Source organism: Didymella exigua, assembly GCF_010094145.1.
Source record: "Didymella exigua CBS 183.55 unplaced genomic scaffold M421scaffold_2, whole genome shotgun sequence".
Taxonomy (NCBI): Eukaryota; Fungi; Ascomycota; class Dothideomycetes; order Pleosporales; family Didymellaceae; genus Didymella; species Didymella exigua.
Genome location: NW_022984776.1, coordinates 26,267 through 53,923, shown reverse-complemented (window position 1 = coordinate 53,923; position 27,657 = coordinate 26,267). Strand labels below are relative to the sequence as shown.

Sequence of the window (27,657 nt, the reverse complement as noted above, 5' to 3'; positions counted from 1 at the left end):
GTTGCTCCGTTATCGGCATGACTGCTTTTATTACAGGGGAAAAGGTGTCATCGCTCCAGAAATCGGCGCCTCAAATGATCAACCTACATGGCGAAGCTGACACGATAGGACTTGGGGAACGTAGTATGTTGCTCATAAAGTGGGAATCAATTCTATACGTCCATGCGCCTCCTAGTTTTCAACGTGTGAACTACGTAAAGCGCGAATCGGTCGTTCATCGCAACCCTTCAAACCAGACACCCTGTACTAACAACGCTATCATCATACGCAGACGCTTAGATAAGCTGCTGGAAAGCACGGTTGAGGGGCGAGCGGAGAGGCTTAACCTCCTTGTAGAAGTCAACGGTGAGCTTCGCGCGCTTGGCAATACCCTCGGGGGTGAACTCGAACTTCTTGTAGACCTCCTTGTAAGGACCGGAAGCACCGAAGCGGTTGAGACCGAACTGCTCGTGAGAGTACTTCTCCCATCCCATTGTGGACATAACCTCGACGGACAACGAGGGGATGCCGTCGGGGATGACCTTGAGCTTGTAATCCTTGGGCTGAGCGTCAAACACCTCCCAGCAGGGCAAAGAAACGACACGAGCCTTGAGACCCTGCTCCTCGAGCGTCTTGACGGCCTCGAGACAGAGGGAGACCTCAGAACCAGTGGAGACAAGTGTGATGTCAGCACCCTCCTTCTCGAGAGCGACGTAACCACCCTTGATACCATTCTCGAGTGTGGAGCCCTCAAGCTGGGGCAGGTTCTGACGGGTAAGGGCGAGGATGGAGGGAGTGGACTTGGAAGTAAGAGCCATGTAGTAGGCAGCGGAGGTCTCGTTGCCATCAGCGGGACGCCAGACCATGCAGTTGGGCAGAGCGCGGAAGTGAGCGAGCGTCTCAATAGGCTGGTGAGTAGGACCGTCCTCACCGAGACCAATGGAGTCGTGAGTAGCAACGTGGATCAGACGCTGGTGGGACAGAGCCGAGAGACGGACGGCACCGGCGGCGTAGGAAACGAAGTTGAGGAAAGTTCCACCCGCGGGGATGATGGTACCGTAGGCGGACAGACCGTTCATGACAGCTGCCATGGCGTGCTCACGGACACCGTACCTCATGTAACGACCAGACCACTCTCCGATACCGAGGTTGGGTGGCTGGAAGTCAACAGCCTTTTTCCATCGGGTGTTGTTGGAGCCAGTCAAATCGGCCGAACCGGAGATGAGCTCAGGAACCACATCGTGAATAGCCTCGAGGACGGCCTCAGACAGCTTGCGGGAAGCAATGGCAGCGTCGGTAGGCTTGTATGTGGGAAGGGACTTCTCCCAGCCCTCGGGCAGATCTCTGCTGCGGCGACGGACAAGATCCTTGTGAAGCTCGGGGAACTCCTTGCTGTACTTCTCAAGGAGCTGGTTCCACTCCTGCTCAGCAGCGGCACCCTCAGCAGCGTGCTTGTGGTATTGGTCGTAGACCTCCTGGGGAACAACGAAGGTCTTCTCGGGGTCGAACCCGAACTTCTCCTTGACGCTCTTGATGTCGTCGGCCTTGAGAGGGTTGCCGTGAACACCGCCAGTACCCTGGAGCTTAGAGCCGAAGCCGATGGTGGTGGTCAGCTTGATGACGGAGGGCTTGTCCTTGACCTCCTGTGCCTTCTTGATGGCGGCCTCGATGCCCTCGAGGTCGGAGTCACCGTCGGCGACGTGCTGTGTGTGCCAGCCGTAGGCCTCAAATCGCTTCATGACGTCTTCAGTGAAAGCGCACTTGATGTCACCGTCTGCAGTCTCTGTTAGCGCACCAAAACCAAGATACAGGGACTTTCGAACATACCAATAGAGATGTGGTTGTCATCATAGACCATGATGAGGTTGCCGAGCTGCAAGTGACCGGCCATGGAGGCAGCCTCGGAGGCGATACCCTCCATAGCGCAGCCATCACCGAAAAAGGCGTATGTGTAGTTGTTGAACAGCTCGTAGCCGGGCTTGTTGAAGACGGCAGAAGAGTGCCTCTCAGCGATGGCAAGACCGACGGCGTTGGCGAAACCCTGGCCGAGAGGACCAGTGGTGACCTCGATGCCGGGGGTGTCGTGGGCCTCGGGATGACCAGGCGTGATTGAGTCGATTTGCTGTTGCTGTCAGACTTGGCTCTTTTCGCCCATTGACCCCCACATTACTTACACGGAAGTTCTTTAGGTCGTCCATGCTAACGCCGTAGCCGAACAGGTGAAGAAGAGCATACTGAAGCATGCAGCCGTGACCGTTGCTGTGATGGGGTCAGTTTTCGATTACACATGACAACGGGTTGTTGCGGTAAGAGCTGCTCGAGGCTGCAAAAGATTCTCGAAACACTTCTTGCCTGGAATTAACTCACGAGAGAACGAAGCGGTCGCGGTTCAACCATCCAGGGTTCTTGGGGTTGAATGTCATGAACTTGTTGAACAGGACGTGGGCAACCGGGGCCATGCCCATAGGGGCGCCCGGGTGACCAGAGTTCGCCTTCGCGGTGGCATCGACCTATATAGCAGTCATTGTTAGCGATTGGGCTTTACGGCTTCACAGCAGACATCATCGTGATGTTGGGAAAAGTTATGGCGTAGCGGGGTAGCTTCAGCGCCAGCGGATATGGAAGGGATGATGACTTACCGCGAGGGTTCGGATCGTATTGACGGCTCGGGTATCTACTTCTGAGTACGGCATGGTGTAGACTGTAGAATTCAATGGAGGAGGAGAGGAAGATCGTGGTGTTGAAGAAGCTTTCGATTCTTTAGAGGGGCTGCCGGACGACGCTAAAACGTGGGATGTTTGGCCGCCGCCACGCTTGCCTCATGGTTACGGCGGACTGTGGCCCACTTTTTCGTCATGGCCCGGTGGATGCAGCCCAGCAAAAGCTCATCGAGTTCACCACGTTATCAAAGCGTTGCCGCAGCTGTCCGCAGCTTGAATGAGCGGTCAATCCGGATGGTCTTCACGCTGTGCTGTGTGCATCATCGTCCTTTGACTGCCTGCAGGCGTCCCTGACTGAATCTTACTAACCTCTTGCCGTGCGCGTTCTGAGATTGGTCATCCGCCATGGCAGCTGCGATCAAACGCCGAAGCCGACCAGTCAACGCCGGTGGCATCTCGAGACGGACCAATTGACCATTCCTTTACACACATGATCCAGTCCATTAGACAGGCGCCGTACCAAAGGATTTGTTCGTACACGATACAATTATTCCGTCTATCATGCAACGGTGTCGGCGCCGCGGCCGAAACGGAGATGCATCGCTGGTTCAGCCTCATTGCGATAGGAGGCGGAGATGCCGGACATTTTGCCTGATCATTATCCGCGCCCTGTAAGATTTCCAACACAGGTCCGATGTGTCGGTAGGTATTGAGGGCCATCTGGCAAACATAACCCGTCGAGCAGCGGGATTGGGTCTTCCCTATAACTCAACACAAATCGTCAGCGCCAAGCCGGTACCATAAGACTTGGCATATTTAGATAGCTGTGTTGATCACCCTCACGAACCTCCGTCAAGGCCATCAGCATGCTACATAAATAGTAGAACACGTGCAACAAGAGGATCACTTTGTGTCTGTTGGATACCTATGAAATTGTCCGGGCACTATTTTAATGCTCAGGACACTGCCCAGGGCCCAGGGGCCAGTAGCCATTGCGGTCCTCAATTCTTCACGCACCAGACTGCGAGCCTTCCGATCTCATCGTCCAGCTTCAATGCGAAGCCCATCGTGACTCGTAAGAACAGCAGTCGCTGCTCCAAATAGCGCAGAACCTCGAGATCTGTGTTGACAAGCTGTGAGGCAGTCCGACCTAGTAGCTCTCCCCATGCGCGCTCCGACAGAACGAGCTTGCCGCTGCCAATTTGTCCGGTCTCATCGAGGACTGGGCCGAGCTGCAAGTGAATCATTAGTCGAGGAGCGTGTTGTCTGCAGTGAGGTTGGCCGCAAGCGAGACTCAGGAGATCGGAAAAGAAGAACTTGGTTACGTACGATTCTAGGATTGATCCTCAACCCGACTTCCTGGTCGCATTGCTTGCATGTAGTAGTGGTCGCATTCGAAAACACCGCAATACCACAGCACTCCGCGCTCAGTAGCATGTTACGCTTGTAAGGCATAACGAAGTTAAGCGATGTGATGATGCAGGAGACGTAACCCAGCAGTTCTTCACGTGGATTTGCACGTGCAAAACTGTCGATATCGGCGAAGTTGTAGAGCGCTCGCACAGGACTGTCTTCGTAGCACGATACATCAACTGCAGGAAAAGGAGGGTTGACGTGCTCTTTCTTTGTCAAGCGCTGAGCAAGTGTACGCAGACGTCGCGCGTCGCCAATGTCTGGATCGATATCGACGCGAGAATTGGCGTTGAGTGACAGTTTGGCGGTCTTCTCAATGCGCCAACCTGGGTTGGAGATCAGTAGGACAGTCTTGGAAGGTTGAAGAATGGAGGCCGAGTCGCAGAGCCCAGAATAGAGGGTCAGCGAAGCATCAGCTGTATCGTCAAAGATGCCGAGAGTGAGCAGCTCGGAGGTGGTGCCATTTCGATTGATATCTACATGGTCGAGTGTCAGCTGAAGAAAAGGGCGACAGGACTCAAAAGGATTGTCTAGGGCTGGTATGGAAGACCCTGAGGGACTCACAGCGCTTCCTGGCTCCAATACTCTTCACGCACACCAGTAGCTTCGGCTCGTCAACGTCATACCCGCCGTCCGTGAAGCTTCTCAGCGTCATTAGGCCAGGCAAAGCCCTAGAGTCTTTACAGTTGAAGGGTCGTTTGAACTGTGTGCCATCATCGCTATTCTCGTGTACCATGAGATGGCAGTTTCGTTCGCCCTCAGGAAAGATGGAGGTGTAGAGCGGTGCCGAATTTGGAGCAAGTGCATTGTGCTCTGAGCTGTTGGAGACGTGTACCGTCCAAACTGTGACAAGCTGACCCAGACGCAGCTTGTATTCTGCGTTCGCGTACCAGAGACGCACGGTCAGTACGCCGGTGTCATCAGCAAGCATAATCTTGATGTAGCCCTGTGCAGCTTTGTGACGCTTGCTCGGTCTACTAATATTCACCATGTTGACGACACGGCCCATTAGCGCAAGGTGGCGCGGGCCAGGTTCCAAAGAGCCAAGATCAGCCTCTTCGTAGTCCGTAGTGGGCTGCAGAGGATGGTCAGCACGAGTCAAGATCTAGATGCTATCACACACAGTCCAGGCATTGACTGTAGATACACCGCTTGGTTGCAACACTGATTGCACTTCTTCGGCGGTGAAGCCGTCACTATTCTTGGTCGGTGAGGACGTGAAGTAAGACTGAATGGACGACGATGTAGGCATGATGGGCGGAAGTGACGCGGCGTGGTGGTGATGTTGGCTATGACAGGTTGCGAGGTAGTGTTAAGTTGGAAGGAGCGCACCCGTCGGTCCTTCCCTATGCAGCAACCGCACCAAGTTGGTCAAAAACGAAAATAGCATTTCAAAACGAACGTAGAATGATAGGTAAAACAGAAAAGCATCATGGAAGAACGCAATATGGCACCATGCTGACCGAAGAGTCTTTATTGTTGACTTGATACATAAGGAGTGTGTAGAGTTGGACAAATCATGACTGAAACCAAATTAGTGCATCAACCAGACCGTGACTTCCTGGGCGCCCGCATCATTGACTGTCATAGGGCAGAAAATCAGAACAGCTTGTGCTCAAGATTCATGTCGTTCTCTGGCTCGAGACCGACGCAGGCGCGGAAGATGTTGGTGAGAGCAGCGCGCTGCTTGGCAAGAGCATTGACGACGGGAGTGCCAGAAGGTGTGAGAGGAGCCTTGAGCATGTAGCTGAGGATGCTGAGCACACTGTGGAAGCCAGCGTAGCCAGCGGCACTGCCACCGGCGCTGCGGGTCTTCCACTGGACACGGGTCATGATCTCAGTGACAAGCACCAAGTCAATGATCAGAGGCGAAGCGAGGAGGGAATCTTCACAGACGTTGAACAGACTGATGGTCTGGTGGCCGTCCAGGAAGATTTCCGCGTAGTACTCATCGAGAGCGCGCTTATCATCGCCCACAGCTGGCATATACTTGATGACAACGCAGTGGTCTGGGTGTTCACCGTCCTTGTACAGAACATTGTTGGCAGCAACCATATCATCGACAACGTTGGACTTGGATATCTCCTTGGAGCGAAATTGCTTCTGGGAGCTGAGGTTCATACCGTCGTTGTTGCCGAGATGGTTGTAACTCGCAATGGAGGTGAGCTTGATACCCGCGTTGATCATGAAGTCGACAAGGGCCGACTTCATCTTGGTCTGGCCAGACTTGAAGTCGTCACCACCGATGAAGGCGCCGTGCTTCTCCGCAAGCTGGACAGCACCAGGAACGAAAGTGTTCTGGGGAGATCCGTTGATGAAAGGAGCACCCTCGAGAATAGAGGCAACAGCGAAGACAGTGGAAGGAGAGACCTCTTCGTGACCAGTTTCGATAGCCTTCATGAGGTTGTCAGCGGTGTCGTTGACACCCTCCAGAATGTCGGCGTAACGCTCCGTGTTGGCAGTCCACTGTACAATGACCTTGTCAAGGCCATTCGTGGCCTTGAAGTCACTGTATGCATGTCAGTGTGATTGTGCATGGTAGGCATCAGGTAGCATACCGAATGTCCTTGCGAATCTGTTCAACGTGAGCCATGGAGGCCTTGCTGCCCTCCAGGATGTTGTCGGCACGGTCCTCTTGGTTGGCAGCAATGAAGTCGGGATAGTAGATACTGGGGAGAGGATTCATGGCAGCCATCTCCTTACGAACCAGCATCTTCAGTGAAGGCGAAAGTACCTTGGCACGGTCCATGGCGTCTGCCAAGTTCATGCCGCTGATGTCCCAGCCACCAATGATGAGATCGTTGGGATGGACCATCGGCAGAAGATCATGGAAAGGGATATGAATCTCCTTGCCAGTCTTGCTGTCCACGCCGAGCTTGGTCGTAGAGCTCATGATGACCGAACCATAGTAATTAGCAGCGCGCTTTCCCTGCTTCGTCTCCCAAACGAGGTTGCGCTTGTTGGCAATGATACCGGCAGTGACAGTGGTACCGTTGTTACCACCAAGTCCTACGAGTAGCAAACCGACTTTGGGAACCTTGCGGTCGACCTTGAAGTCATAGAGAGTCTCCTTGGGCACAGCGACATACTTGCCGTCCGCGTTCTGAGTAATGTCGGTAGTGCGGTAAGTGTACTTGGTCTTGATGGTGTCCTCGGTGTATTCGACATTCGGAGAGTTGACGACAAAGAGATCCTTGACTGGTGCCGTCTGTACATTGTACCCATCCGCATGGCCGACACGTTCTTCAGCGTGAGGTGCCATATTGTTCGTTTGAAGTGTTCTTATTGGCTTGTCTGCTCAACGAACTTATCTGCGGAAATCTAAATCCGACGCTGCCCCTGAAGGAGAAGTACGTCGGCCGGCGAATGGGTTGTGGACGCTGTGAGCTATCAGTGATACTGCAGCCTTCATGTTGAGCGCGGGGCACTTACGAGGAGAGAAGGTTGGAAAACGTCTTGGCGGTTAGGGCTCTCACAAGCCCAGTGACGGTTTATTAGGGATTGGAAAGGAAGGGTATTCTTGTTTGCGAGTCGATGTGGCAAAGGTTTTGTTGACTAGGTCGTTGTTGGTGAAGTGAGAGAAGTACCTTCTATATAGCCCCTCGTCCCTGTCTCTTATCGATAGGCAACAGGCTAACAACCCGCGTGCCGCCGGCCTTCGACGACGCCCACCGCTTCTTCGACAGCGTTCCACTTTTCAAGCCACTCCATGCCGTCGCAGCCCGTGACAGCTGCTCAAGAGGCCAATGGCGTTATGAGTTCTTCCGCATTCCTGCTCCGCGCTGCGCCCGCCATTACTCTCAGCAGCAGACCGAACCGCACTTGGGATGGTGAGCATGGAGCAAGCCTCGCCGAGGACATGACAACACGCCAGAGGATGGCAGTCGAGTACGCTTGACTGACAGCTATCACAACTCCTACGTGACAGTGGGGCATTGTTGTTGTCTACCAACTTGGAGCGAACTCTTCATCGTACCCCGCGTATACCTCCACTAATCGCGAGTCGCGACGAAGGAGCGGTGGACCTGTGCAAGTGGACCTAGTTGCATATCTCTCCACCAGTTCAAGATCAACTCTCAGCAGCTTTGAGTCATGTGAGACTTTTCACGCGGACTTTACGAAATATTGGAAGTGTCTGCAATAATCAGCCGGACCGACAAACTCCTGTCACACCTTTGAAGCTGACTAATTCAGCATCACTCCAAAGCACACGACATCTCATTTGTACCAGCGCGAGGCTAGTGTCTCTCTCGATGGCCGCCTGTTCGACGCCGTGCCGAGCCGCAAGTGATAGAACGGTGTACGAGCGCCAAGGGCATTCTGCGAGCAATCCCCCAGTCGAGTAATACGATGCAAGGCAGCAAGATATCCCGTAAGAGCAAATTACGGCTGTCTCCACGCCTATATGTAGCATCACGCTCCTGCCATCTGCATATCAGTACATAAGCTTAGCCACTGGTCCGTGCGACGGACGTTGTTTCCGAAACGATGAGGTCAGGGCCGGGTGGCATTCTTCAAACTGTTCGAAACTTGAGAGATGCAAGAAACGTCATGATTCCAAGGTTGTCGTCTCAGCAACCAAATCGGTGTGGAAGAATCTTTGTCAAGAAACTCGTTCTGTGTCGGCATCACATCCACACCAATAAGCCATTTGCCCAACAATTGCGCGCGAAGGATCCAATCAAGCAAGTGGCTTCATGTCCGACTTTATGGTTCTCCTGCGCATGGACACCTGGTGAACAAAGCCTCTACTCGGCTCTCCTGCATCACTTTACCGCTTCACCCGACGTTCTCAGACACCGCGTGAGTGCACCTCGTGTAAAGGTTGCACACAATCGGAAGAGAACTCAATATCGGCGCTTGCGACATCCTCGAGACAATTTCTACGGAGATTCGTTTCAGCGCCCATTTGACAGCTTCTGTGTTATGACTAGCCCGACGGTCAGGGACCACTCGATTCTGCAAGCTGCCGCTCCGTGCGCGCCTAGAGCTAGCCTGTCGAATCAATGAGCCGGCCGAGGAACGCCACGATTCAGGGACCGCGCGGGTTACGTGCAGGACATCAGAAGGGTCCCCGAAGTGCGCGCGTGTCTTTGGTCCTCGGGGCTCTTCACTTTGATTGCTCTTCCAACCCTATTGTGCGTCGCAGTCTCTGTGTGGTCGGCCTGTCCAAGTCTTCCTCCATCCTCGTATCAGTCCCCTGTTCACCACACCTGAACAGAACAAATCCAACATTGCGATTGTCCACTCTAGGGCTGACCAACCTCAAACGGGCTGGTACTGGTGTTACGCTAACCATTTCTCCGCTGCCGTCCTCGGATCAGAGCTAACCAGCACCGTTTCCGCAAAGCGTCTCCTGATTCAGCAGGACCCGCCGTGTTCGAGGATCAAACAGCCTGGAGGGTAGCCAGGGACCCTTCCCGGTGGTCGCATGTGCCTTCGAGACTCTGTCGTCCCTAACTTTCCCTTCCATCCATGCCACCACTGCAGAAACAACGCCAAACATCTCATCATCGAAGGTGAAAAGCAACAGCTTGCTTGCTAGAGCACGACCTACCGTCTGTCGCATTGGCCTTCTGGGCTGATCAGCCGCACATATGGGTCGACTGAGTGGATTGCCGATGATCAAATGTTCATCATGTGGGATTGACATCGACATCTTGCAGCTGGCTGATCACGTCTGTGCCAAACCTCCACCTTCAACAGCAACAGGTAAGGATGCGAAAGATGGGGGATGCCTACCTCAGGCTCACATAACTGATTATCCCTAGCCTCAACTGCACCACTCCCACCTGCAACCCAAGCTCAAGCTCAACCGCGAGCACCTACGCCAGAAATACCGTCGCCGAAGGTCGAACGCGCCACGACTTTTGGAGGCCCATCGTTCAGTACTAGATATGAGGCTCAATCGAACCCTGCCAATCGAATGCCGGCACCACCCAGGATAGACTCACAAGCTGCCAGTAAGACATACCCTTCTGTGCTTTCTCTCATAATTGCTCAGCGCCTCAGATAAACCCTTTCGACCCATGGAACTATCGCCGATGAGCAGCAACTATAGCGACCCACGAAGTCGTTCTCCGCTACCGTCTGGAGGTCCTAGGTCCCCGTACGCGCTGAATCGAAGTGCAACAAGCCCGGTACCACCGTCTGTTTCGCCACCCTCACCAAACTTTCACGCGAACATGGACTCTGCGTTCCCGAAATTTCCCACTAATCGAGCAGCTACACCGCGAAGCGAACGATCGCAAGACCGCGACAGGCTCGATGCCACCTACAATCAGCAATACCCTGAACCCAGTCCCCTATTCGCGCCTCTTAGTCCCTACCTAAACGGTGGCGAGAACGTCTCAAAACGCATGGACAGCATTGCACCAGGCCCCTTCGACGGCCGACGGCCGAGCACAGCCAACAGTGCGCCTAGATCGCATTCACAGGAGCCAGCATTTGGGCACCGTAGGTCAGAGACACAAGGAAGCATCAGGAGCGTTGAGAGTAGGCCGAAGTCAAGAACATCGCTGGCATCAAGCACATCACGGGCTTCGGCTTATTCGAACCGCAGTGCTGGAAGCCGGGACCATGCTGGAGCGATGCCCCCTCCACCATTACCAGCTTCTGCTGATGAGAGTGAAGGCATTGACGCCTTCCTCGGGCGTCTTCAGAACGAGGCTCGACGCCCTGCACAGTTGACGCATGAGGACAGGTCGAAGACATATCCGCTCGCGAGTCAGGAGAGGCGAGGGCCGCCGCCACGACCAAGAAGACCTTCTGAGAAAGACTTGCCTCCAGCGAACATTGCCGAGTACAAGACTTCGGACTTCGCACCACGATCAAACAATATGTTACCTTCACGTACCCCAAGTCGGGCAGCATCAGAAACAGATTCGCAGAGAGACCCCGGGCCTGCACGGTCGTTGCAACCACCTCCCTCAGTCACCACAAACTACTACATCGAGACACCATCTGGCGCTCTACACACCCCGTCTGACTCGGGCCTGTCGGATGATTCTTACGCTAGCTACACTACAAGAAGCAACGCCAGCTCTCGTTCGAGTCCGCCCAGCTCTGAGGCTGGTCATTCGCGCGATGTATCGAAGGTCAGCCGCTCAGATTATCCTGCTGAGGAAAGACTCCAAAGAACTGCCAGTCCTGATTCTTACGCCGAAGCAAGAGCTCCTCCATCTCAAGCGCAACGACGAGTACCTGCGAGCTACACACGCCCGAACCTCGCTGAACCGATTCCACAAATCTTGTCTCCAGGCTTCCCAAGCCCTAGTGTACCAGAATCCCCAATGGACCCCGCCATTCAGCTAGGCGCATCGTTCGAAAGACGCCCGAAAGATTCGTTTGCACCACAAGATCCTGCTTTAAACCTTGCTCAGAGCCCCCGAACGCGTCGACCAGAGTCTAGACCACGACAGGCAGAAACACGCCGACCAGCGCCAGCAAGCAAAGGCAATTGTCGCGGCTGTTCTGAGCTCATCGTCGGAAAATCCGTCAAAGATTCTTCGGGCCGCCTCGGTGGGCGCTACCACAGGTCTTGTTTCGTTTGCCGAACATGTGGCGACGGCTTCCCAACCGCTGAGTTCTACGTCTACGACAATGCGCCGTATTGTGAGCATCACTACCACGATCTTAACGGGTCGCTTTGCAACACCTGCAATCGCGGTATTGAAGGGCAATATCTGCAGACAGACAGACGAGAGAAGTTCCATCCCAGATGCTTCACATGTTCTACATGCAGGATCCCATTGAGCGCCGACTATTATGAAGTGGGCGGACATAAGCTTTGCGAGCGACACGGTCAACAAGCTGCAGCTCCACGCCAGAACTATCTTGGACCTGGCGACTACCGTCCGCGCAATGTGCAGAAACGCCGAACGAGACTCATGATGATGTGAGCATCTAAAAGCTCACCGATTTCATTCCCTTTCTGTTTGTTCAACTAATAATTCCTTTGTTGTCATATCAGCGTCCCAGTTCGCTGCGTTGCCATGAGCATTCCCTTTGGATCATTTTCATTCTGATACCCGGCTAGTCCGCCTCCGTTTACAGCATCTTCTGTCTTCCGTTCGTTTTCATGTTGTCTGTTCGTTGATTGATTTTCAGCGCTTCGACGCTTGCTTTCCATTGAGTGGCCTCTTCTCAGGCATTTCGGTTGTGGAAGTATCCGGCTATACCCCTTCTTGATGACCACGATTTGTTCCATTCTTGGTTCGCATCTACATATTTAACTCTATGAGTTCCGACATGACGTCTGAACAAACATGTAACAACACAAAAATATCTAATACCACGCCCTGCATCAGGCAAAGCTCAAGAACATATTATGAACGATCTCTACCTCTACTGTGCTATCCGCTGTTGCTACACATCGAACTGCGTTTGGCGACATGTACCGACTGACGGTCTATTTTTCTCATGCGGCACAACTGGGGTGCAATTACTGTCATCGAGAATCACACATCGTGCACCTCGAAGACCATTGGTCAATTGCACTCGTTTGCAAATCACAATCTCACTTTTTATTGCCGCATCTTCCTCACAAAGCACCTCTACAGCAGCAATCGCGCCTGCTGACAGCAAACAGCAGAGGAAATATCCCCACCTCATTGATGGCTGCACAGGGCACTGCTCGACCTTCACAGATTGCGGGTTGTGGTAACATTGAAGCAGAGCATGTATACATGCAGCAGCTCTGACGTTGAGCATCTCCATCATACCAGCAGTAGCACCTTCTCACGAAGCCGCCAACAGCATCCTTTGGAAACCGCCACTCTACCGATCTTCTTACTTTCGCAGTCAGAGATAGACTTCAACGCTTACAGGTTGCATTTCGACATGTCCACTTCAGTCCAAGTTTCGGCCACTCATCTCTCGAAGGATGATCCGCCATCACCTGTACGCACATTTAGCAGTCGACTGGATTACAGCTAACACGATAGACAGACAAAGCCACCATCAAACACCCCAGAGCCCAATGATGTCCTGCGCCATCCTTCTCCAGCACCCGTAGGCCATCATTGATACTGAGCGAGTACGCTGGAAGCTAACATTGTTTTACAAGACTCCACCACCACCCTCTCTCAAGATAAAGCCAAATGACCTCCACGAGGCTGTTAACATGCTCCTCGACTTCATCCACGTGACGCTTGGAACTGACGCTCTACCACCTAACCCGCCCCCTTCACCGAAGGCAAAGCCCGACGAGCTTGTCAAAGCCATCGACCTGTTGCTCAAAGTCATCCGCTTCGAGCTTGACCGTGGAGACGCACCTCCAAACGTACCGTCATCTCCCAAGTCCAGGCCTGACGATGCTATCGAGGTGGATGAGCCGATGCGTATTGACCCTGTCCTATCGTCCATTTCTGTGCTGCCCAATCAGTTGGGACGTGGAGAGAAGCCACCTCCAAACCCACCACCATCTCCTAAGGCCAGACCTGAAGAGCGTGAGCGTTCTCTCCACCATAGCGACACCCTGCCTCCTCCGCCTCCGCCTCCCAAGGCTAGGCAGGTGGAGGGCTCGGCTTCTGATACACCTCCCTCTTCGCCTTCTGGTAAGCAACCTTCCCTTCGACTGATGCCTTATACTAACAAGATGACAGAGCCCCGAATCTCACCGCTGACCCCTTCTCCCTATGATGGCGTCGTGCTCAAGCTTGGTCGAGGGGAGAAGCCGCCACCTAACCCTCCACCTTCGCCGAAGGGAAAGCCTGAGGAGAGTTCGGGAGCTCATACATCTCCATCTTCGCCACCCAGTACGTATTCCCAAGCACTAAAATGATCCTTACTCAATACCGACGTGCGACAGAGCCACTGAGCCCTCCTCTGGCACCCTCACCAGACAACTAAGATGTTGTGCTTGATCTTCGATAGGGCGGTGATATATTTGAGACTTGGTTACCATGACGCGTAACCTGAAGGATTGTGGACGTGCCTGGTGCTTTGAAGTCCTTACTTTTGCCGATACTCGACTGTATCGTGTATGTAGTCGATCGAGATCAATGGAACGAAACCGTTTACCTTTGTGCCCTTCTGCCAGCTCACCTCACGAGTTTGGCACAGTACCGATATAGAACAGATCGTGATCCCACCGAGGCAGTCGATCAACTTGATGGAGATCGACCATGGTTTGCAGACCGCCTAGGAAAGCAAAACAGGTTGACCACGTCCTTCTTGCTCAGAGCTCGGCTTTAAATTCGGAACCCTGCAGCAGGGATTGTTTTGCGGAAATTGCGGGAGGTAGTCAGCTCTGGTAAATGACGATCCTATCACTTAGCAGAGATTCTTCTTGATATGGTCATGCTGGTAGTAGAGACTTTCTAGGCTTATTAACACTCGCCTTCGAGTTATCCAGGTCAGACCTAAGACGGAAATTGAGTCACGCTATATCTAATTGCATTTTGCGGCGATGCCACTTATGTGAAGACTTGACAGCAGTGAGCTGCGGAAACTTGAACTAAAGGTCGAAGGTCAATACCGCAATGATACAACAGCGGGTGCTGACTAACTGCAGATGACGGAGTGCTCACCAGCTCGACGCAGCTCGCCGCTTCCGGGTTATCAGCTGCTGCTAGATCATAACACGGGCGACGGCAATGTGGAAGTGAAGGGTGGATGACTCATGAGAGGGAGCTGGCCGAGCGGTGGCTTTCTTGCTCTCGAGTCAAGCAGGTCCTCGTGACTCGTGAGTGAGCCTCACCATCACTGTCTGCTGGCAGCAGGCGGCGCATATAGGCAACGGTTGAGAGGATGTCTTACAGGAAGCGTGTAGAATATAGGGCGGACCACACCGTAACGGGTCCTCGCTCATACTGTGGTCGTATTGTCCTCGGTCAATGCCGTCAACTGATCAATACCCAGCGCCGTGAAGTCGTCAAGCGCATGATCTCTAACCCAGACTCCCACCACGCCCTCTTTCTTCCTCCACCCCGCTCCCCTATGGTTCAACAGCTCCACTATCTCCTCGACATCCCTTGTCAGCGTTTCACTGGTACAGTCTCTACTCCTGAACTCGGCACTATCCTCAAAATCAAACACTCCCAAATAGCTCGCAATCGCCTTGTAGCTCTCAGTCCATTCGAGCCAGAAGTCGCCCGATTGAGCTCGACCCATGCGGTCCGGCTGGCTGAGCAGATTGTTCTCGGGACCAGGGGCAAGTTGGAACGTGACGTTGCGCAACGTGGGGACGCGGTGGAGGGCGCGGATGATGCTCTTGACGTTTGTCGCGAAGGGGAAGATGCCCGTGAAGCTGAACGACGTGATGTTGGAGCACGACTCGACTTTTTTAGCGAGGTGCATGAGAATCAGGTACATCATCTTAGGCGATTGCTTAAGGTGGTACTCGTAGGTGCTGTATGCGGTGATGGAGGAGCCTTCGTTGTAGCCAATGTGCGTCCAGGGACGGCGGTGGATTAACATAGTATTCCAGGGTCGACAGCTGGATCTCATGTGGTCTATAGGCGGCGTTAATGTGTGGACGAGCTCGATATAATGGATTTTCATGTCGAACGCCCATGTGTCTGAGCTTAGCATTTGGGTGTCCAGGAGGCCAGCGAGTGTTGCTGGAGGAGCAGCCACGACGACGCGGCTTGGCTCAAGGCAACTGAATATATGCGTCCATATCTCGTTGACTGCTCGAGCTAGAGGTGCATCGGCGGTGGAGACGTGGCGCAACTCGTACTCTATATCTGTGTGCACCACGACGCTCTTGATGTGCTGCTTGAGCTGGTACTTCGATACAAAACGGCCAAGTTGTGTGAAGCTACCGCTAAGATGGGGAAACCACAGTATTGTCGGCGACGACTTTAGGAACTCATCGCCCTCCTGTATCCTACACAGGTTGATGAGGATGTCGTCAAAGGATTGGTCGAACGCAAAGGCAGAGCTGCTCTTGAACTTGCTGCGCATCTTGGTGTATATCATGAACTCATGATTGCTTAAAGTAGAAAGCTGCCCTTGCATGCTTTCGATAAGTCGAGCGTCTAGTGGTACCCATTGTGGATTCTGGTCCAGCGGCACCCTGACATATTTGAACAAGATTGGGATGACGATTCTTCGTAAGCGCCAGGATACGCAGGACAAGTTTTTTAAAGGATTGTCTTGAGAGCTGGTTAGCTCCGTTGTGGGCTCGTGGGCGAACTTGGAGACCGAGGGCGCCTTTACATCAAGATGTGAAGCGATCTGGATGAGGAGTTCATTGGGCAGCGCATAGAGGCTGTTGGCTTGGACTTCGGCCATTTTTAATGGTGATGAGGACTATGATAGAAGAGTAATTAGGTATAGCTTGGCATCTCCCATGTAAGGATATCCTGAGGTTGCGGTCGTGATTGTAAGGGCGGAGCTGGTGGTGAAGCTATGAGGTTTGAGCTGTGTACGTCATCCTCTAGCTGATCAATCACGCTCAAACATTTGGTCACAGCAAGACTGCACATATTGTATCAGGAGAACATCGTAAATGCGCACAGGGTTAAAATGTATTGTTTGAGTCTAGAACCCGGCGCGCACAGCACCCTCTAACCACGCAACACCCGCCATCACGCCATCCACAATTCTCACTCTCTGTCCATCTTCCTGTCCCAACTCCTCAATGCACGCCTCCCTAACCATCTGGTCCATACCAGCCATGCCCGCACAGCCGAGACATATCGCACCCACCTTGCCCCTCCTTAGTAGCCGCTTAACAGCATCCTTCATCTTCTGCCTGACCTCCTCAGCCGGTGCATCGTGCAAGTCCGTTGCATTAAGACCCGTAGTCTCAACGCCGGCGAACCGCTTCCCTGCATCAGAGCTCGTGCCCAAGAACTGCACTGTGGCCTCTGTGAGGATATCCTCCCAGACCTTGCCTGTGCTCACGATGCCAAATTTCTCCTCTGGATGTATCGACTGCATACTGGTGCCCACGCTTGCCTCGAAGATGCCAGTGACGGGCTTGCGCGTAGCCTTTACTGCGGGCTCTTCTTTCAGCAGAGGTACGAGAGGGTGCTGCGAGTAGCATGCGACGAGGAAGGCATCGTAGCGGTCGAGCAGCGGTCGCAGGGTGGGTAGGCAGTGCTTGACTGACTCGCGCGCATCGTCTTCGTCATTGATGCTCTTGACGCCATCCGGTGCGGTGAAGTAGTCATGTGTTGTCTAGCTGCGGTCAGTTGCTGGGATGGAGCTGTGAGTGGTGCGATTGACATCTTTGAACTGCAGCGCATCGACCAGCGGTCTCAAGCCGTCGGTCATCGACACCGTCGAGTTCGGGTTGATGATGAGAATGGAGCGCATCTTGCGGTATCTAGGATTGCATCCTTGACGGAATTCGCCCATGGAGCTCACTCGAAGCTGTGCTGTTCACCACGACGCTACCCCGCGGATTTGAGCTTTCGCGCGTGGCTCGGAGAAATTGTGGAGGCATTTACGCGACACCTGTGACATCATAGCCTCACGCGTATGTCAGCGCCGACGGCAAGTTTCAACGTCTATTTGATAGCAAAGTTAGAAAACACGAAGTGGAAATGCCTCCGTGGGACGTATATACGACTGTGTTGCGGCAAGTTGACAAGTGATGCAGTGGCTTAACACCTTAACGATGTTGTTAATGACTTATGTTAAACTACAGAGGATGTATGATGTTTGATGTGGAGGATGTCTCCGTGAAGGCGAGAAAATCCTCAACGATATTATCAAAAGCGGCTGCTATGGCCTGATCAAACTATTCGTGTAAACAGATCCACCAATGATCGTCCCGGTGACATCAACTGTATCCCAGGCTATTACTCTCGCGGGTGGCATTATCGCAATACAAAGGGCTTAGGGACTAGACTCGTAAGAGGAAATCACCTCAATAGGAGAGTAGCAGAAACATACAGGTCGTAACGTCGTCGATGGGTCTGCATTGCCTAGCGGAAACAGGAGAAGCGGCCGCAAGAGATCCTGAAGGGAGCGCGGCGGACACCATGCCTGTCAGCAACAACACCACCGCCTGAATAGATGTTAGTTGCCGAGTTATCCAGGCGAGCAATCAAGAGGAGACTAACCGCCGTGCTTTCCGCCCCATTGCTTAGTCCAGAAAAGACCCATGGTTATCGATTATTGATCGCTGATTGCTGATGAAGTTTTGCAGGAGCTATAGAAGCTCAGGATTGTGCTTGTAGAGGACGTATTTGCTTGTGAGGTAGATAAGGAGCGATCCACATGCGTTTTGTAGGGAGTCGTTGCGGGAGGCTTAAGCAAAGCAAGGTAAACAAGCTGGCTGTGACTGAAGCCAGTGACGTAGGCCAATTCGGGATAGGCTTGGCCAATGACCTCGACGACCTCTTTCTTGAAAAGTTCCCGCCCTGCACAGCCACAGCTTGCGTGCAGTTTAGTCAAATCTGTGAATCTAGGGCTGCAGCTTCACCCATTATAGCTTTGAGATGCTCCCTAAAACGGTAACCTGACGATGAGGCGGAGTGGTGCGCCACAACACTGCGGGATGATCTCTTCGATCCTGCACGTTAGAACGACCGAACTAGCAGATCTCAAGGCACGATTGCGACATTCCGAGGCTGTGTGGCAAAGCGATGGAGTACCTAGTCGGCTTTTGTTATGTCTTGGTCAAACACAGGGTCAGGCGCAGGGTCGTTTAAGATGAGCAGATTACTTCGTAGCACACAAGTCTCGTGGAGATATGAGAGCAGAAGACGCCTTTAGGAGATACTGCTTGGCAAGAGCCAAGATGTGAGCCGGCGTATTCGCTTCAGCCTGTCAGCTTCTGTGCTCACGGCACAAGCCGCCATTCATAAGAACGAACGCTCATATAACAGCACGTGGCCACGGCTGTGTATCGGACTGCAAACTCGTAGAACTGCCGTGTGACTAACCCCCAGATCTACTCGTGAGAAGACAGTGATGCTTGTGTCGAAGTTCACAATTGCGATGATTGTAAAAGGCTTTCAGATTCGTTATACAAAACATGCTCGTTGGTAAGAGGAATTGTGTGCGCCCAGATCAACCCAGATCCTGCCCTGTATTGTACAGATGTCGTGCAGCAAAGCGGCTCAGCGCTACGAAACCCGAGGCCTCGCTACATTCAGAGGCGTTCCCAAGCTTCTCTCGATCCCGTTCCACCTAATGTACATTGCTGCCGTTGCTCACAGCGTTTACCGGCCGGGCAAACCGCCTTGTGCCATAGCGGCGTTCTGCTCCTGGAACCTGTCGCCGAGGCGCTGCGAGCCCTTCATGTGCTTATCGACGCATCGCATAACGCAGCCTTCTTCGCGCGAGGTCAGGGACTTGCTCTCGAAGCCGTTGACGCAGGAGTCGAAGCATTGCTGGACGAGGTTGGAGTACATCTGAGCCCGTTAGTCTTGACCCACGGCAGATGTGTCCATCAATTCCAATGGCAATGTAGTCAAACAGCTACATACGTTCATGAACTCCTTCATCTGCTTCTTCTCCATGCGGTTCTGGAGCTCGCGCTGCTCGTTCTGTGTGAGTCTGCGGAGTTAGCTTCTGATGCAACAGCGCTTGCTGATATTGGGCGCGTACTGATCCATCTTGAGGGTAGGTGTATGTGACTTTGGTAGGTGAGATGCCACTTGTATATATGCAGAGCTTTCGTGGTTGATGGTATGACGTGCGGTGCAACAGCTTCCCCAGCGAACTATTTTCTGAACGCTGCGCTCAGACCACGGGGCTGCACCTGCGAGCAGTCCGCAGGAGCAGCAACCCGAAGGAGCGCCTGGAGACTCTCAGTTGGATCTAGACCACAGGCTTCAACCTGCTTGCCGCTCCCATGGATCGTTGCACAGCGGGTCAATATCTTCTCATTTCCGGCGACGCGCTTGTACCTGTACCTGTTCAGCGCCAAGGGCAAGCCATATTATTGGGCCGAGTAATATTGAATGAGCAGCGACGACAGCGCAATAACGGCTCTCTTGATCCCATCTCGCTGCTGCGTCTGCTATTGATCGCCCGCACACCACGCTGCGACAGGTCTTAGAGCACACGCCGCGCGCTGTGTTTGCATGTCAGACGACCGCGGGTGCCGTCTTCCTTGGATTTGAATCATTCAGCCACACCAGAGGAGCCCTCGCCAAGTGCCAGTCCAACACCCCCAGCGCGCAGCACCCACTGCTGCGATAATTGCCCTCTGCAGTACCCGCCCTGCCCCCTTGACGTCGCCGCCGCCGTCGCCGCCAGCTCCCAGGCGCAGACCGTCGCCCTCTTGGTCGCCCGCATGCTGCCTGAACCCGTGGACTGTCGCAACGAACCCTAACCGCGCTCCCACGCCCGTAGTGTACCGTACCAGCTCCAGCTCCAGCTCCGCCGGTTGCACGCCCACCCACGCGCCGCACAGCTGGCAACGTCGCTCTGCTCACTCACCGCGCCGCCGACCGCCGACCTCCTGCAGCGTCACGGTGAGCCCCGCAGGTCTGCCATTCTTCCGCTCGCTACGCTGCGACGTCACAGAGCGGCCCCGTCCTGCCGCCTGCAAGCCCACTGCGGGCCCACCCTGAGCTGCTGAGACTCCCCAGCACACAGCGACCGTCTACAGCCCGCGATATTCTGCGCATAGAGAGCTGCGACGCTCTGCAGCCCGCCTGCCATGCCTGCTGCGACGCAGCACCACCCCACCACGCCGCGCGTGCGCAACGGCGAGCCCCAGCCCGCGCCAGTCCCTGCGACCGAACCCGTGTCCGCGAGGCGTGACCTGACCTCGTGGTGGAAGACCTTCAGCAAACGCGCAGTGAAGAAGGAGGAAGAACAGAAAGGTAAAGCGCCTTTCCGTGTCCAACCCCCGCTGCTCGAGCGCAGAGCTGCGCCGTCGGCAGCTGTGCCTCTACAGGCGTACCTGACCAGGCTGAGTCTCTGCTCGGGCGCGCTTGCGGCGTCTCCACTCCGTCCTGCTGAACGCAGTCACTGACGTTCTTCTAGCAGAAGCAGCATCGCAGGGCATATTCGGAGTACCCCTCATCCAAAGCATACCCTACGCAAATGTGGCGATATCGTTGTTCAACGAGCACGGCGAGAGCTACATCTATGGCTACGTCCCAATCGTGGTCGCCAAGTGCGGCGTATTCCTGAAAGAGAAAGGTCAGCATGCATTCTCCAAACCGTTTCCAGCAGCTAACAAGCCGAAGCAACCGACGTAGAGGGTATTTTCCGATTAGCAGGCTCAGAGAAGAGGATCAAGGAACTCAAGATTGCTTTCGACACTCCACCACGATATGGCAAGGGTCTGGACTGGACAGGCTATACAGTGCACGATGCCGCCAACATTCTGCGCAGGTACTTCAACCATCTGCCAGAACCTATCATTCCTCTAGGCAACTACGACAGCTTCAGACAGCCACTGCGAAATCACCAAGCAGAAGCTGTTGGCGCGATTGAAGGCCAGGCGCCCTCAATCGGAGGCTTTGACGCGGACGCTGCTGTACGCAACTACCAGCATTCCATCAAAAGCCTACCCTCCTTGAATCGCCAATTGCTCCTCTACATCCTGGATCTGCTAGCCGTCTTCGCTGCCAAGGCCGACGTCAATAAGATGACAACATCCAATCTGGCAGCCATCTTCCAGCCTGGTATTATTTCTCATCCTCAGCACGATATGTCGCCTCAGGACTACAGGCTAAACCAGGATGTGCTCATATTCCTCATTGATAACCAAGACCATTTCTTGATTGGTATGGAAGGCACAGCCGTCGACGAAGGTACTGTCAAGCAGATCGAGAGCGGGCCCAACACACCACAAGTACGGACACCAACCACTCCAGGGCGAAACAACTCGGGCATTAACCGCTCGGCTTCTACGTCATCGAGTGCGGGTGCCGAAAGCTTACGAATGTACGGTGGTGTCCGTAGGAACGTCTCGACCTCATCCAGACGTTCACGTCATTCCGGAGCTATTCCTAGTCCTATCACTCCAGGCTTTGTTACACCACCCAATTCTGGTGTACATAGGAGCAACACCTTGCCGACAAAACGATCCCCCGCCCTCAACAGCCCTCGTTTTGCAACGAAGCCTTCAGGACCATCAGCACCTGCAGCAGAGGAGGACAAGGCATTGTCTCCAAACACTATCGAACCTGCAGCCACGAACATTCCCCAGCAGGAGAAGCCAGTCAGTGCAGCAGCGGTATCGGAGGCCCTTCAACCTATTTCAAGCCACCCAGATAAGCCCCCTCGGGCAGCTCCTGTACCAGAGGAAGCGGTCCCAAAACGCGCCATGACACTGCCTCCTGGCAAGATTGAGCTTCCCAAACCTACTTTCGCACAGGGAACACAACAGCCGAGACCTTTGGCCGACACACCTGCACTTGACTCGATTCCAGGAGCATTCCCACCATCAACGCCCGGGGTGCAATCGTCGAGCGAGGTCAGCACACCTCTTGCTTCTGTGCCCACTCCCATGCCTGCCTCCGTTCAGGCTGCGAATGTACTGCACCCTCCCCCAGTTCAAGGATCGGGCCGTCGTAGCCCTCACACAACTCCAACTCGCGAACGGTCGGAGTTCCTCGAAGCACCTGTCGACTCTGGTCCATCTGTCGAGCCTACCCCAGCTGTACGTACGTTTACACAGATACTTGCAAAGGTTCCTCAGTCCGCGTCCGACTTGAAAGATGGAAAAGACAAAGACGGTCGCAAGCCGAACAAGTTACAAAAAAAGAGGCTCCCTTCCGGCCAGATCCCCAGCGCCCACAGCTCGACCACTTCATTGACCGGTCAGCTCGCTAGTCTCGATGCCACGATTGCGCCTGCGCCCGCATCACCATTATTTCCACCGCAAGCTCCCTTTGCGTCGCAATCACACGCTAGTGGTTCCAGGGAGGCGCTGCCGCCGTCGAGCATGGAGACGTTTTCATCCCGCAACTCCGGCAATACGCTAAAGCCTAGCATGTCTCCGTCAGCTTCATTCAGATCTCATTCGACAGCGACCGAGTACTCGGAAGCCGAATTGAACGATGAGCCTCCTGCTGTAAAGGAAGAGAGGGAAAAGGAAAAGGAAAAGGAAAAGGAAAGGCGAAGCTTCTGGAAAGGTCACAAGCGCAATGAAAGTAGGGCAACACCTACCGCGAGTCAGACTGATTTGCATGGCTCAGTACCCGGCGGCGATAAGAGCATGAGCTCTTTCGGCAGCAGTTCGGGTTGGGCCACAGGTGGGCGTCGAAGCGGCCAATTCGATTCCAACCAGACACCAGAGTCATCTATGATATTCGGCAGCCCGCCCGACGGCGATCGTGGATCGGACAAGAAGGGCACGTTCGATTGGTTCCACAAGATGAGACAAGAGCATCGAGAGCGTGCCGATAAGAGGGACCGTGCTAAAAGTCCTCCTGGCAGCATTAGTAACCCGCCACTGCCTCAAAATCTGACAAGACCTCGCGACAATCTCCCGAACAGAGACTGGTCTGCGGACGCTCCGCGTTCTTTGAGTGAGGTATCCAACGATGTAACGCCCATTGGGATCAGCCCGGCTGCGCAGACTACCTCGTCAACACCCGAGACAAGGCAGCAATCGTCAATCGTGGCACAGCAGACTGTGGGAAACACTGTTGGCCCCCCAACTGCTACTGCGAACCCTGTTCCGGCGGTCATTCCTGAAGAACCAGTTGCGCCAACGTTGAAGCATGAGGATTCTTCGACGACGATACAGCCAGCAACCCAGCTGACGACTCAGCCTTCAACAGGGCCTTCATCGCCGCCGATACAACAGCCCGCGCCCTTCACTCCGATCAGCCAGGTACTGCAGTCATCTGAACAGGAACCCAGGACCCCTACGGCTACCAATCATCCCGTTTTCCACGTACCATCACCGGCTATCGCTGAAATCTTGGCTGCGCCAGCGAGGAGTTTCAATCGATCTCCCGAGCGTGCGATCCCATCACCTTCGAGGTCCCCACCTCCTAATTCGACCCATTGAGGTCTTCATTGACATCCGCGTACAGTACAGCATCGTGCGCTGCTACAGCGCTATGATATGTGGAGTTTGGTTCGGGTTCACTTCTGGATACCATTGTTGCAAGACGACGGCTGCTTGGATGTGCCAAGGAAGATAGTGAGGGCGTTTGATATGGCCAGACTACTCCGAGCCAGTGCGGATGGAATCGCGTCGCGTGTTGTAGAGAGCGACGAGCGAAAATAATCTGGCGCGCACGTCTCCGATGATGTACAGCGAGACGGCAGCAGTAATAATAATCTCTTTGATCTGTCGAACGAGCGATATACACGCACGTGCATGTACATGTGAGTATCTCGACATTTGGCCCGAACACGTGCATACGTTCATGGCTAGACCTCAGCTTAGACGTCTTGGGCCTCACTTTTTCGACTTACGATGCTATCACACGTCTGTCATTCACATAGCTTGTCGATTGGATGCAGCAGCCTGCTTCGGCGCAAACAACGCACAGTAAGCACTACTCCTCAGCAGCCGAGCTCTACTACTGTACCGCTCTGCTTCCGCTTCTCCGCACTCTAGAACTCCAGCCGTTCGCTTCGCAAGCACATGTCCTGCTGTGGTAACGAAACGACACATTGCCGAATCTCCACGGCAGCTCCAATACTCGGTTATCGTGGGCTTGCATACACCGTTAGGTTCAACACGGCTGCACGATGCAATTGATCACCACACTGTCAGCGTAACTTTCGGCGCTCTCTGAAGAGTAGGAAGTGTTGAGTGACCGATCATGATACTCGTTATGGATAATGTGCCGCCTCTCCCGTCGCTGACAGACGGCGTCGTGGCGACTTAGTCTCGCGCTGCGGACGCAGCGGCCTAGTGTCTTGGGGTGGCCTTGCAGCGGCCGTCCACCCAGTCAGAATCCTCGCAACGGCGAGCTAAGATGTGGTCTGCCGTCGAGTCTATTTTCTCAATGGCGCGATTTGCTCTTTGTCACTGTGGCTCGCGTCGTTGGAGCCGACTCACTGCATTTACTGTTCGCTGGCTCGCTAGCTCGCTGATGTGCTCCGGGAGGCTATTTTTGGGCGGCGCAGGGCCGTATTGAAGGCCTGGCGAGAACGCGAGAACGCGAGAACGCGAGAATTGCGACGACGGAATTTACATCCGGTCCTAGTGCGCACGAGAGAATGTGCTGAAGGATCGTGAGATTGTGCTCGTGCAACAGCCTCGGCATAGGGGGTGCTGTGTCGTATTGCTGGCAGGGCTTCTGGAGGAAGGCACGATTTGGAGTGTAGAGTTAAGCATCAACGTCGTTATCTAGCTCCGGTAGGTTTTGAGCGAGCGTTCGTGGCTCAACAACTGCTGGGCGATGGCGCCGCACGCCAGACGAGCAGTGCCGGGCCAGTGAGCACGCTCCACACATGACGTTCCGAAACAAGGGTGTGGTGATGAGCGTACAGGTCCGTGACGACCTGCTGGAGACTTTGGACAGGCTCAGGCTGTAGACGAGTGCCTCACGAGATTACGCCGGTAGTGCTCTGCGTTGAGGTACTTGGTACATGCAAAGAGTTGTAGGCCCAGCAGGTGAACTCCAAGCAGGGTACTGTGAGGAGGCTCAAACCCGCCTGCGCCAATAATGATCGTCATGGCGGAGTCTCACAGCAAGCTAAAGCTAAAGCCAGAGGTCTGAGCGTTCAGCGCTGGACTCGTATCGCCTTGAGTCGCATGTATCAAAAGCCTTGGGGTGGCGCCGTCTGCTTGGGCGACTCCCTTCCTTGCCAGCGATCCGATCTCTCTCCTCTTGGAATTCTACTGCTGTTTTCGTTCGACACACCATACACTCGCTTGTGTTAACGTACTGTCGCTCTGATCAACAAGGAGGATTGTTGCTAGTCGCCCGTCAAAGAACCGATAGATTGCGCGTGGCGTTACCAGCGGCCCGGATCCTGCGAGACTTGTGTAAGCGTTCCGTCCTCACTTGATAGCACCCCAGCCGCCTACTACAAGGCCATGACAGCTGCCTATAGTAGCAATATGTCCTTGTGCCTGCTGCACATATGGCTGCGGACTCGCTCTCGCCCATGACGCCGTGCTAACAGCAATGTCAGTCTTCTAAAGGCTTGTCGTCACCCTCGCGTCTGTCATCAAGGCTTCACCATGCGTTCCTTCCTCCGGTACACAATGCTGGCGCTGCCCCTGCTGGGCGGCGTCGTTGCTGAGCAGCCATCGACGCAAATGTCGGACCTGTCCAACTCGATCTACGCCAATGCGCAGGAAGCGTTCCAGGACCTGCTCAATGCCTTACCCGAGGAGTCGCTGCAGGCCGCACTCAACTCGCTCACCAAGTTCAAGGCCGGCGTCTTCGAGTCGCACCGCCGCGGCGTCGAACACGTGCACAGCAGCAGCCCGGCACTCGCCACCAAGCTCATCGTCGCCGCCGTGCAGGACCTGAAGAAGCGCCAGGCGCCCGCACCGTCCAACGGCACCACGCCCGCACCGTCCAGCCAGGCGCCCGCCCAGCCGTCGTCCAGCGCCCAGCCGTCGCTCCAGCAGGAGCCCACTTCGAGCCAGGCGCCCGCAGCGAGCACCCGGCAGCAGACCAGCGCAGCAGTACCCGCGTCCACGGCGGCGAGCACGCCGTCCAGCCGGCCCGTCGTCGTCGCCGTCGACGTCACCACCACCAACAGCGTCGGCAGCACCGTGATCCAGACGTCGGAGGTCCTGTCCGAAGTCACCGCCAGCGTCGAGGTAACCGTCGTGCGCACGACGACCAACAGCGTCGGCAGCACCGTCGCCGTCACTACGCAGGAAGTGCGCCCGGCCGTGATCAGGACCACGACCGACTCACGGGGATCCTCTGTCGTCGTTACCTCGGCGGGCAACCTGGCGCCCACACGCGGCGAGGTGCTGACGACGACGGACGCGGCGGGCGTCACGTTGCTGACCACGTACACACCCGGCGGCGGCAAGGTGTCTTCGGTGAAGCTGGTGACGACGACGGACGCGGCGGGCCAAGCGCAGACACTGACGACCATTATCGAGGTCGATCCGACGGACGTGGCCGGCAACGGCGCCGCGGAGTCTGCCAGCTCGACGCCCACCGCGACGGGACGGCCCAGCGTGCAGTCCGGCGCAGCTCGCAAGAACCACGCGGCGGTCGCCGGACTCGCGGGCCTGGGCGCGTTCGCCTTCTTCCTCTAGCAACGGCCAGATGGGACGGTTTTCGCGGAACGACTCTCCTTGCCCCGCCTGGGCTGTCACGCGCCTTTTCGCATTCGTGTACAAAGTACGGGGAACACTTGGGATGGAAGAACAAAATTGGGATTTAGCGGTGCATATGCTTTGATTTGTTTTTTTGCGTCGCATACGTATACGGAGCGTTAGAGCTCGGCACTTTCATTCGATACCCACTCTCTCTAGCATGGCTCTGGCATGGCGGATCCGGGCAGTATGTATCTGCGGACGACGATGATGAACGATTTGAAAAGCATGTGTCCTTGGATGTGCGTGCATTGACAGATGGGTGCTGTGTGTGAATGGTTGTGGATGTGCATGCATTGACAGATGGGTGCTGTGTGTGAATGGTTGTGTATGTGCATGCATTGACAGATGAGTGCTGTCTGTGAATGGTTGTGTATGTGCGTGCATTGACAGATGAGTGCTGTCTGTGAATGGTTGTGTATGTGAATGTATTGACAGATGGGTGCTGTCTGTGAATGGTTGTGTATGTGCGTGCAT

General features: G+C 54.6%; 10 protein-coding genes across 10 annotated transcripts in view; 3 read left to right on the top strand and 7 right to left on the bottom strand.

Moving 5' to 3' along the window:
• Window positions 1-56: 56 nt before the first annotated feature.
• M421DRAFT_415508 (transketolase) lies at window positions 57-3,153 on the bottom strand. The gene is made up of 5 exons (XM_033590726.1): window positions 2,619-3,153; window positions 2,347-2,489; window positions 2,154-2,238; window positions 1,807-2,101; window positions 57-1,753 (listed from the first exon to the last, which is right to left on the bottom strand). The coding sequence occupies exons 1-5, from the start codon at window positions 2,670-2,672 to the stop codon at window positions 276-278; spliced, it is 2,055 nt and encodes a 684-aa protein (XP_033453392.1). The 5' UTR covers window positions 2,673-3,153; the 3' UTR covers window positions 57-275.
• Window positions 3,154-3,640: 487 nt separating this feature from the next.
• M421DRAFT_88421 (uncharacterized protein) lies at window positions 3,641-5,304 on the bottom strand (the record flags this gene model as incomplete). The annotated part of the gene is made up of 4 exons (XM_033597662.1): window positions 3,641-3,871; window positions 3,969-4,528; window positions 4,617-5,127; window positions 5,176-5,304. The coding sequence occupies 4 exons, from the start codon at window positions 5,302-5,304 to the stop codon at window positions 3,641-3,643; spliced, it is 1,431 nt and encodes a 476-aa protein (XP_033453391.1).
• A 150-nt stretch (window positions 5,305-5,454) lies between these two features.
• Window positions 5,455-7,621, bottom strand: M421DRAFT_415506 (Myo-inositol-1-phosphate synthase). Its single transcript, XM_033590725.1, has 3 exons — window positions 7,485-7,621; window positions 6,611-7,432; window positions 5,455-6,561 (listed from the first exon to the last, which is right to left on the bottom strand). The coding sequence occupies exons 2-3, from the start codon at window positions 7,312-7,314 to the stop codon at window positions 5,652-5,654; spliced, it is 1,614 nt and encodes a 537-aa protein (XP_033453390.1). The 5' UTR covers window positions 7,315-7,432; window positions 7,485-7,621; the 3' UTR covers window positions 5,455-5,651.
• A 2,028-nt stretch (window positions 7,622-9,649) lies between these two features.
• On the top strand, window positions 9,650-11,953 carry M421DRAFT_88419 (uncharacterized protein; the record flags this gene model as incomplete). The annotated part of the gene is made up of 3 exons (XM_033597661.1): window positions 9,650-9,764; window positions 9,824-10,015; window positions 10,065-11,953. 3 exons carry the CDS (start codon window positions 9,650-9,652, stop codon window positions 11,951-11,953), a joined length of 2,196 nt encoding a protein of 731 aa, XP_033453389.1.
• Window positions 11,954-14,625: 2,672 nt separating this feature from the next.
• Window positions 14,626-16,406, bottom strand: M421DRAFT_415504 (uncharacterized protein). Its single transcript, XM_033590724.1, has one exon. It carries the CDS (start codon window positions 16,290-16,292, stop codon window positions 14,862-14,864), a length of 1,431 nt encoding a protein of 476 aa, XP_033453388.1. The 5' UTR covers window positions 16,293-16,406; the 3' UTR covers window positions 14,626-14,861.
• Window positions 16,407-16,541: 135 nt separating this feature from the next.
• M421DRAFT_585 (uncharacterized protein) lies at window positions 16,542-17,321 on the bottom strand (the record flags this gene model as incomplete). Its single annotated transcript, XM_033595608.1, has 2 exons — window positions 16,542-17,183; window positions 17,232-17,321. The coding sequence occupies 2 exons, from the start codon at window positions 17,319-17,321 to the stop codon at window positions 16,542-16,544; spliced, it is 732 nt and encodes a 243-aa protein (XP_033453387.1).
• A 1,613-nt stretch (window positions 17,322-18,934) lies between these two features.
• On the bottom strand, window positions 18,935-19,812 carry M421DRAFT_415500 (uncharacterized protein). Its single transcript, XM_033590723.1, has 3 exons — window positions 19,566-19,812; window positions 19,445-19,514; window positions 18,935-19,369 (listed from the first exon to the last, which is right to left on the bottom strand). The coding sequence occupies exons 1-3, from the start codon at window positions 19,571-19,573 to the stop codon at window positions 19,178-19,180; spliced, it is 270 nt and encodes an 89-aa protein (XP_033453386.1). The 5' UTR covers window positions 19,574-19,812; the 3' UTR covers window positions 18,935-19,177.
• Window positions 19,813-23,067: 3,255 nt separating this feature from the next.
• M421DRAFT_415499 (uncharacterized protein) lies at window positions 23,068-24,217 on the top strand. Its single transcript, XM_033590722.1, has one exon. It carries the CDS (start codon window positions 23,140-23,142, stop codon window positions 23,938-23,940), a length of 801 nt encoding a protein of 266 aa, XP_033453385.1. The 5' UTR covers window positions 23,068-23,139; the 3' UTR covers window positions 23,941-24,217.
• Window positions 24,218-25,625: 1,408 nt separating this feature from the next.
• Window positions 25,626-27,228, top strand: M421DRAFT_190501 (uncharacterized protein). The gene is made up of 2 exons (XM_033587986.1): window positions 25,626-25,878; window positions 26,028-27,228. The coding sequence occupies exon 2, from the start codon at window positions 26,077-26,079 to the stop codon at window positions 27,118-27,120; it is 1,044 nt and encodes a 347-aa protein (XP_033453384.1). The 5' UTR covers window positions 25,626-25,878; window positions 26,028-26,076; the 3' UTR covers window positions 27,121-27,228.
• The window catches only part of M421DRAFT_190364 (uncharacterized protein), a 1,477-nt gene continuing 1,037 nt past the window's right edge, over window positions 27,218-27,657 (bottom strand). The window contains exon 3 of the mRNA XM_033587985.1: window positions 27,218-27,647. Coding sequence (XP_033453383.1) covers window positions 27,316-27,647 — 332 coding nt within the window. The 3' untranslated portion in view covers window positions 27,218-27,315. The remainder of the gene's footprint in view (window positions 27,648-27,657) is intronic.

Bases quoted from the DNA above. Each gene is read 5' to 3' on its own strand.
- M421DRAFT_415499 (XM_033590722.1), top strand. From the start codon at position 23,140: ATGAGCTCTTTCGGCAGCAGTTCGGGTTGGGCCACAGGTGGGCGTCGA.
- M421DRAFT_415504 (XM_033590724.1), bottom strand. From the start codon at position 16,292: ATGGCCGAAGTCCAAGCCAACAGCCTCTATGCGCTGCCCAATGAACTC.
- M421DRAFT_415500 (XM_033590723.1), bottom strand. The intron at 19,370-19,444 runs GTATGTAGCTGT...TAACGGGCTCAG, and splicing joins AGATGAAGGAGTTCATGAAC to ATGTACTCCAACCTCGTCCA.
- M421DRAFT_190501 (XM_033587986.1), top strand. From the start codon at position 26,077: ATGCGTTCCTTCCTCCGGTACACAATGCTGGCGCTGCCCCTGCTGGGC.
- M421DRAFT_415508 (XM_033590726.1), bottom strand. From the start codon at position 2,672: ATGCCGTACTCAGAAGTAGATACCCGAGCCGTCAATACGATCCGAACC. The intron at 2,102-2,153 runs GTAAGTAATGTG...TGACAGCAACAG, and splicing joins ACGACCTAAAGAACTTCCGT to CAAATCGACTCAATCACGCC. The intron at 1,754-1,806 runs GTATGTTCGAAA...CAGAGACTGCAG, and splicing joins TGACAACCACATCTCTATTG to ACGGTGACATCAAGTGCGCT.
- M421DRAFT_415506 (XM_033590725.1), bottom strand. From the start codon at position 7,314: ATGGCACCTCACGCTGAAGAACGTGTCGGCCATGCGGATGGGTACAAT. The intron at 6,562-6,610 runs GTATGCTACCTG...ACATGCATACAG, and splicing joins CAGATTCGCAAGGACATTCG to TGACTTCAAGGCCACGAATG.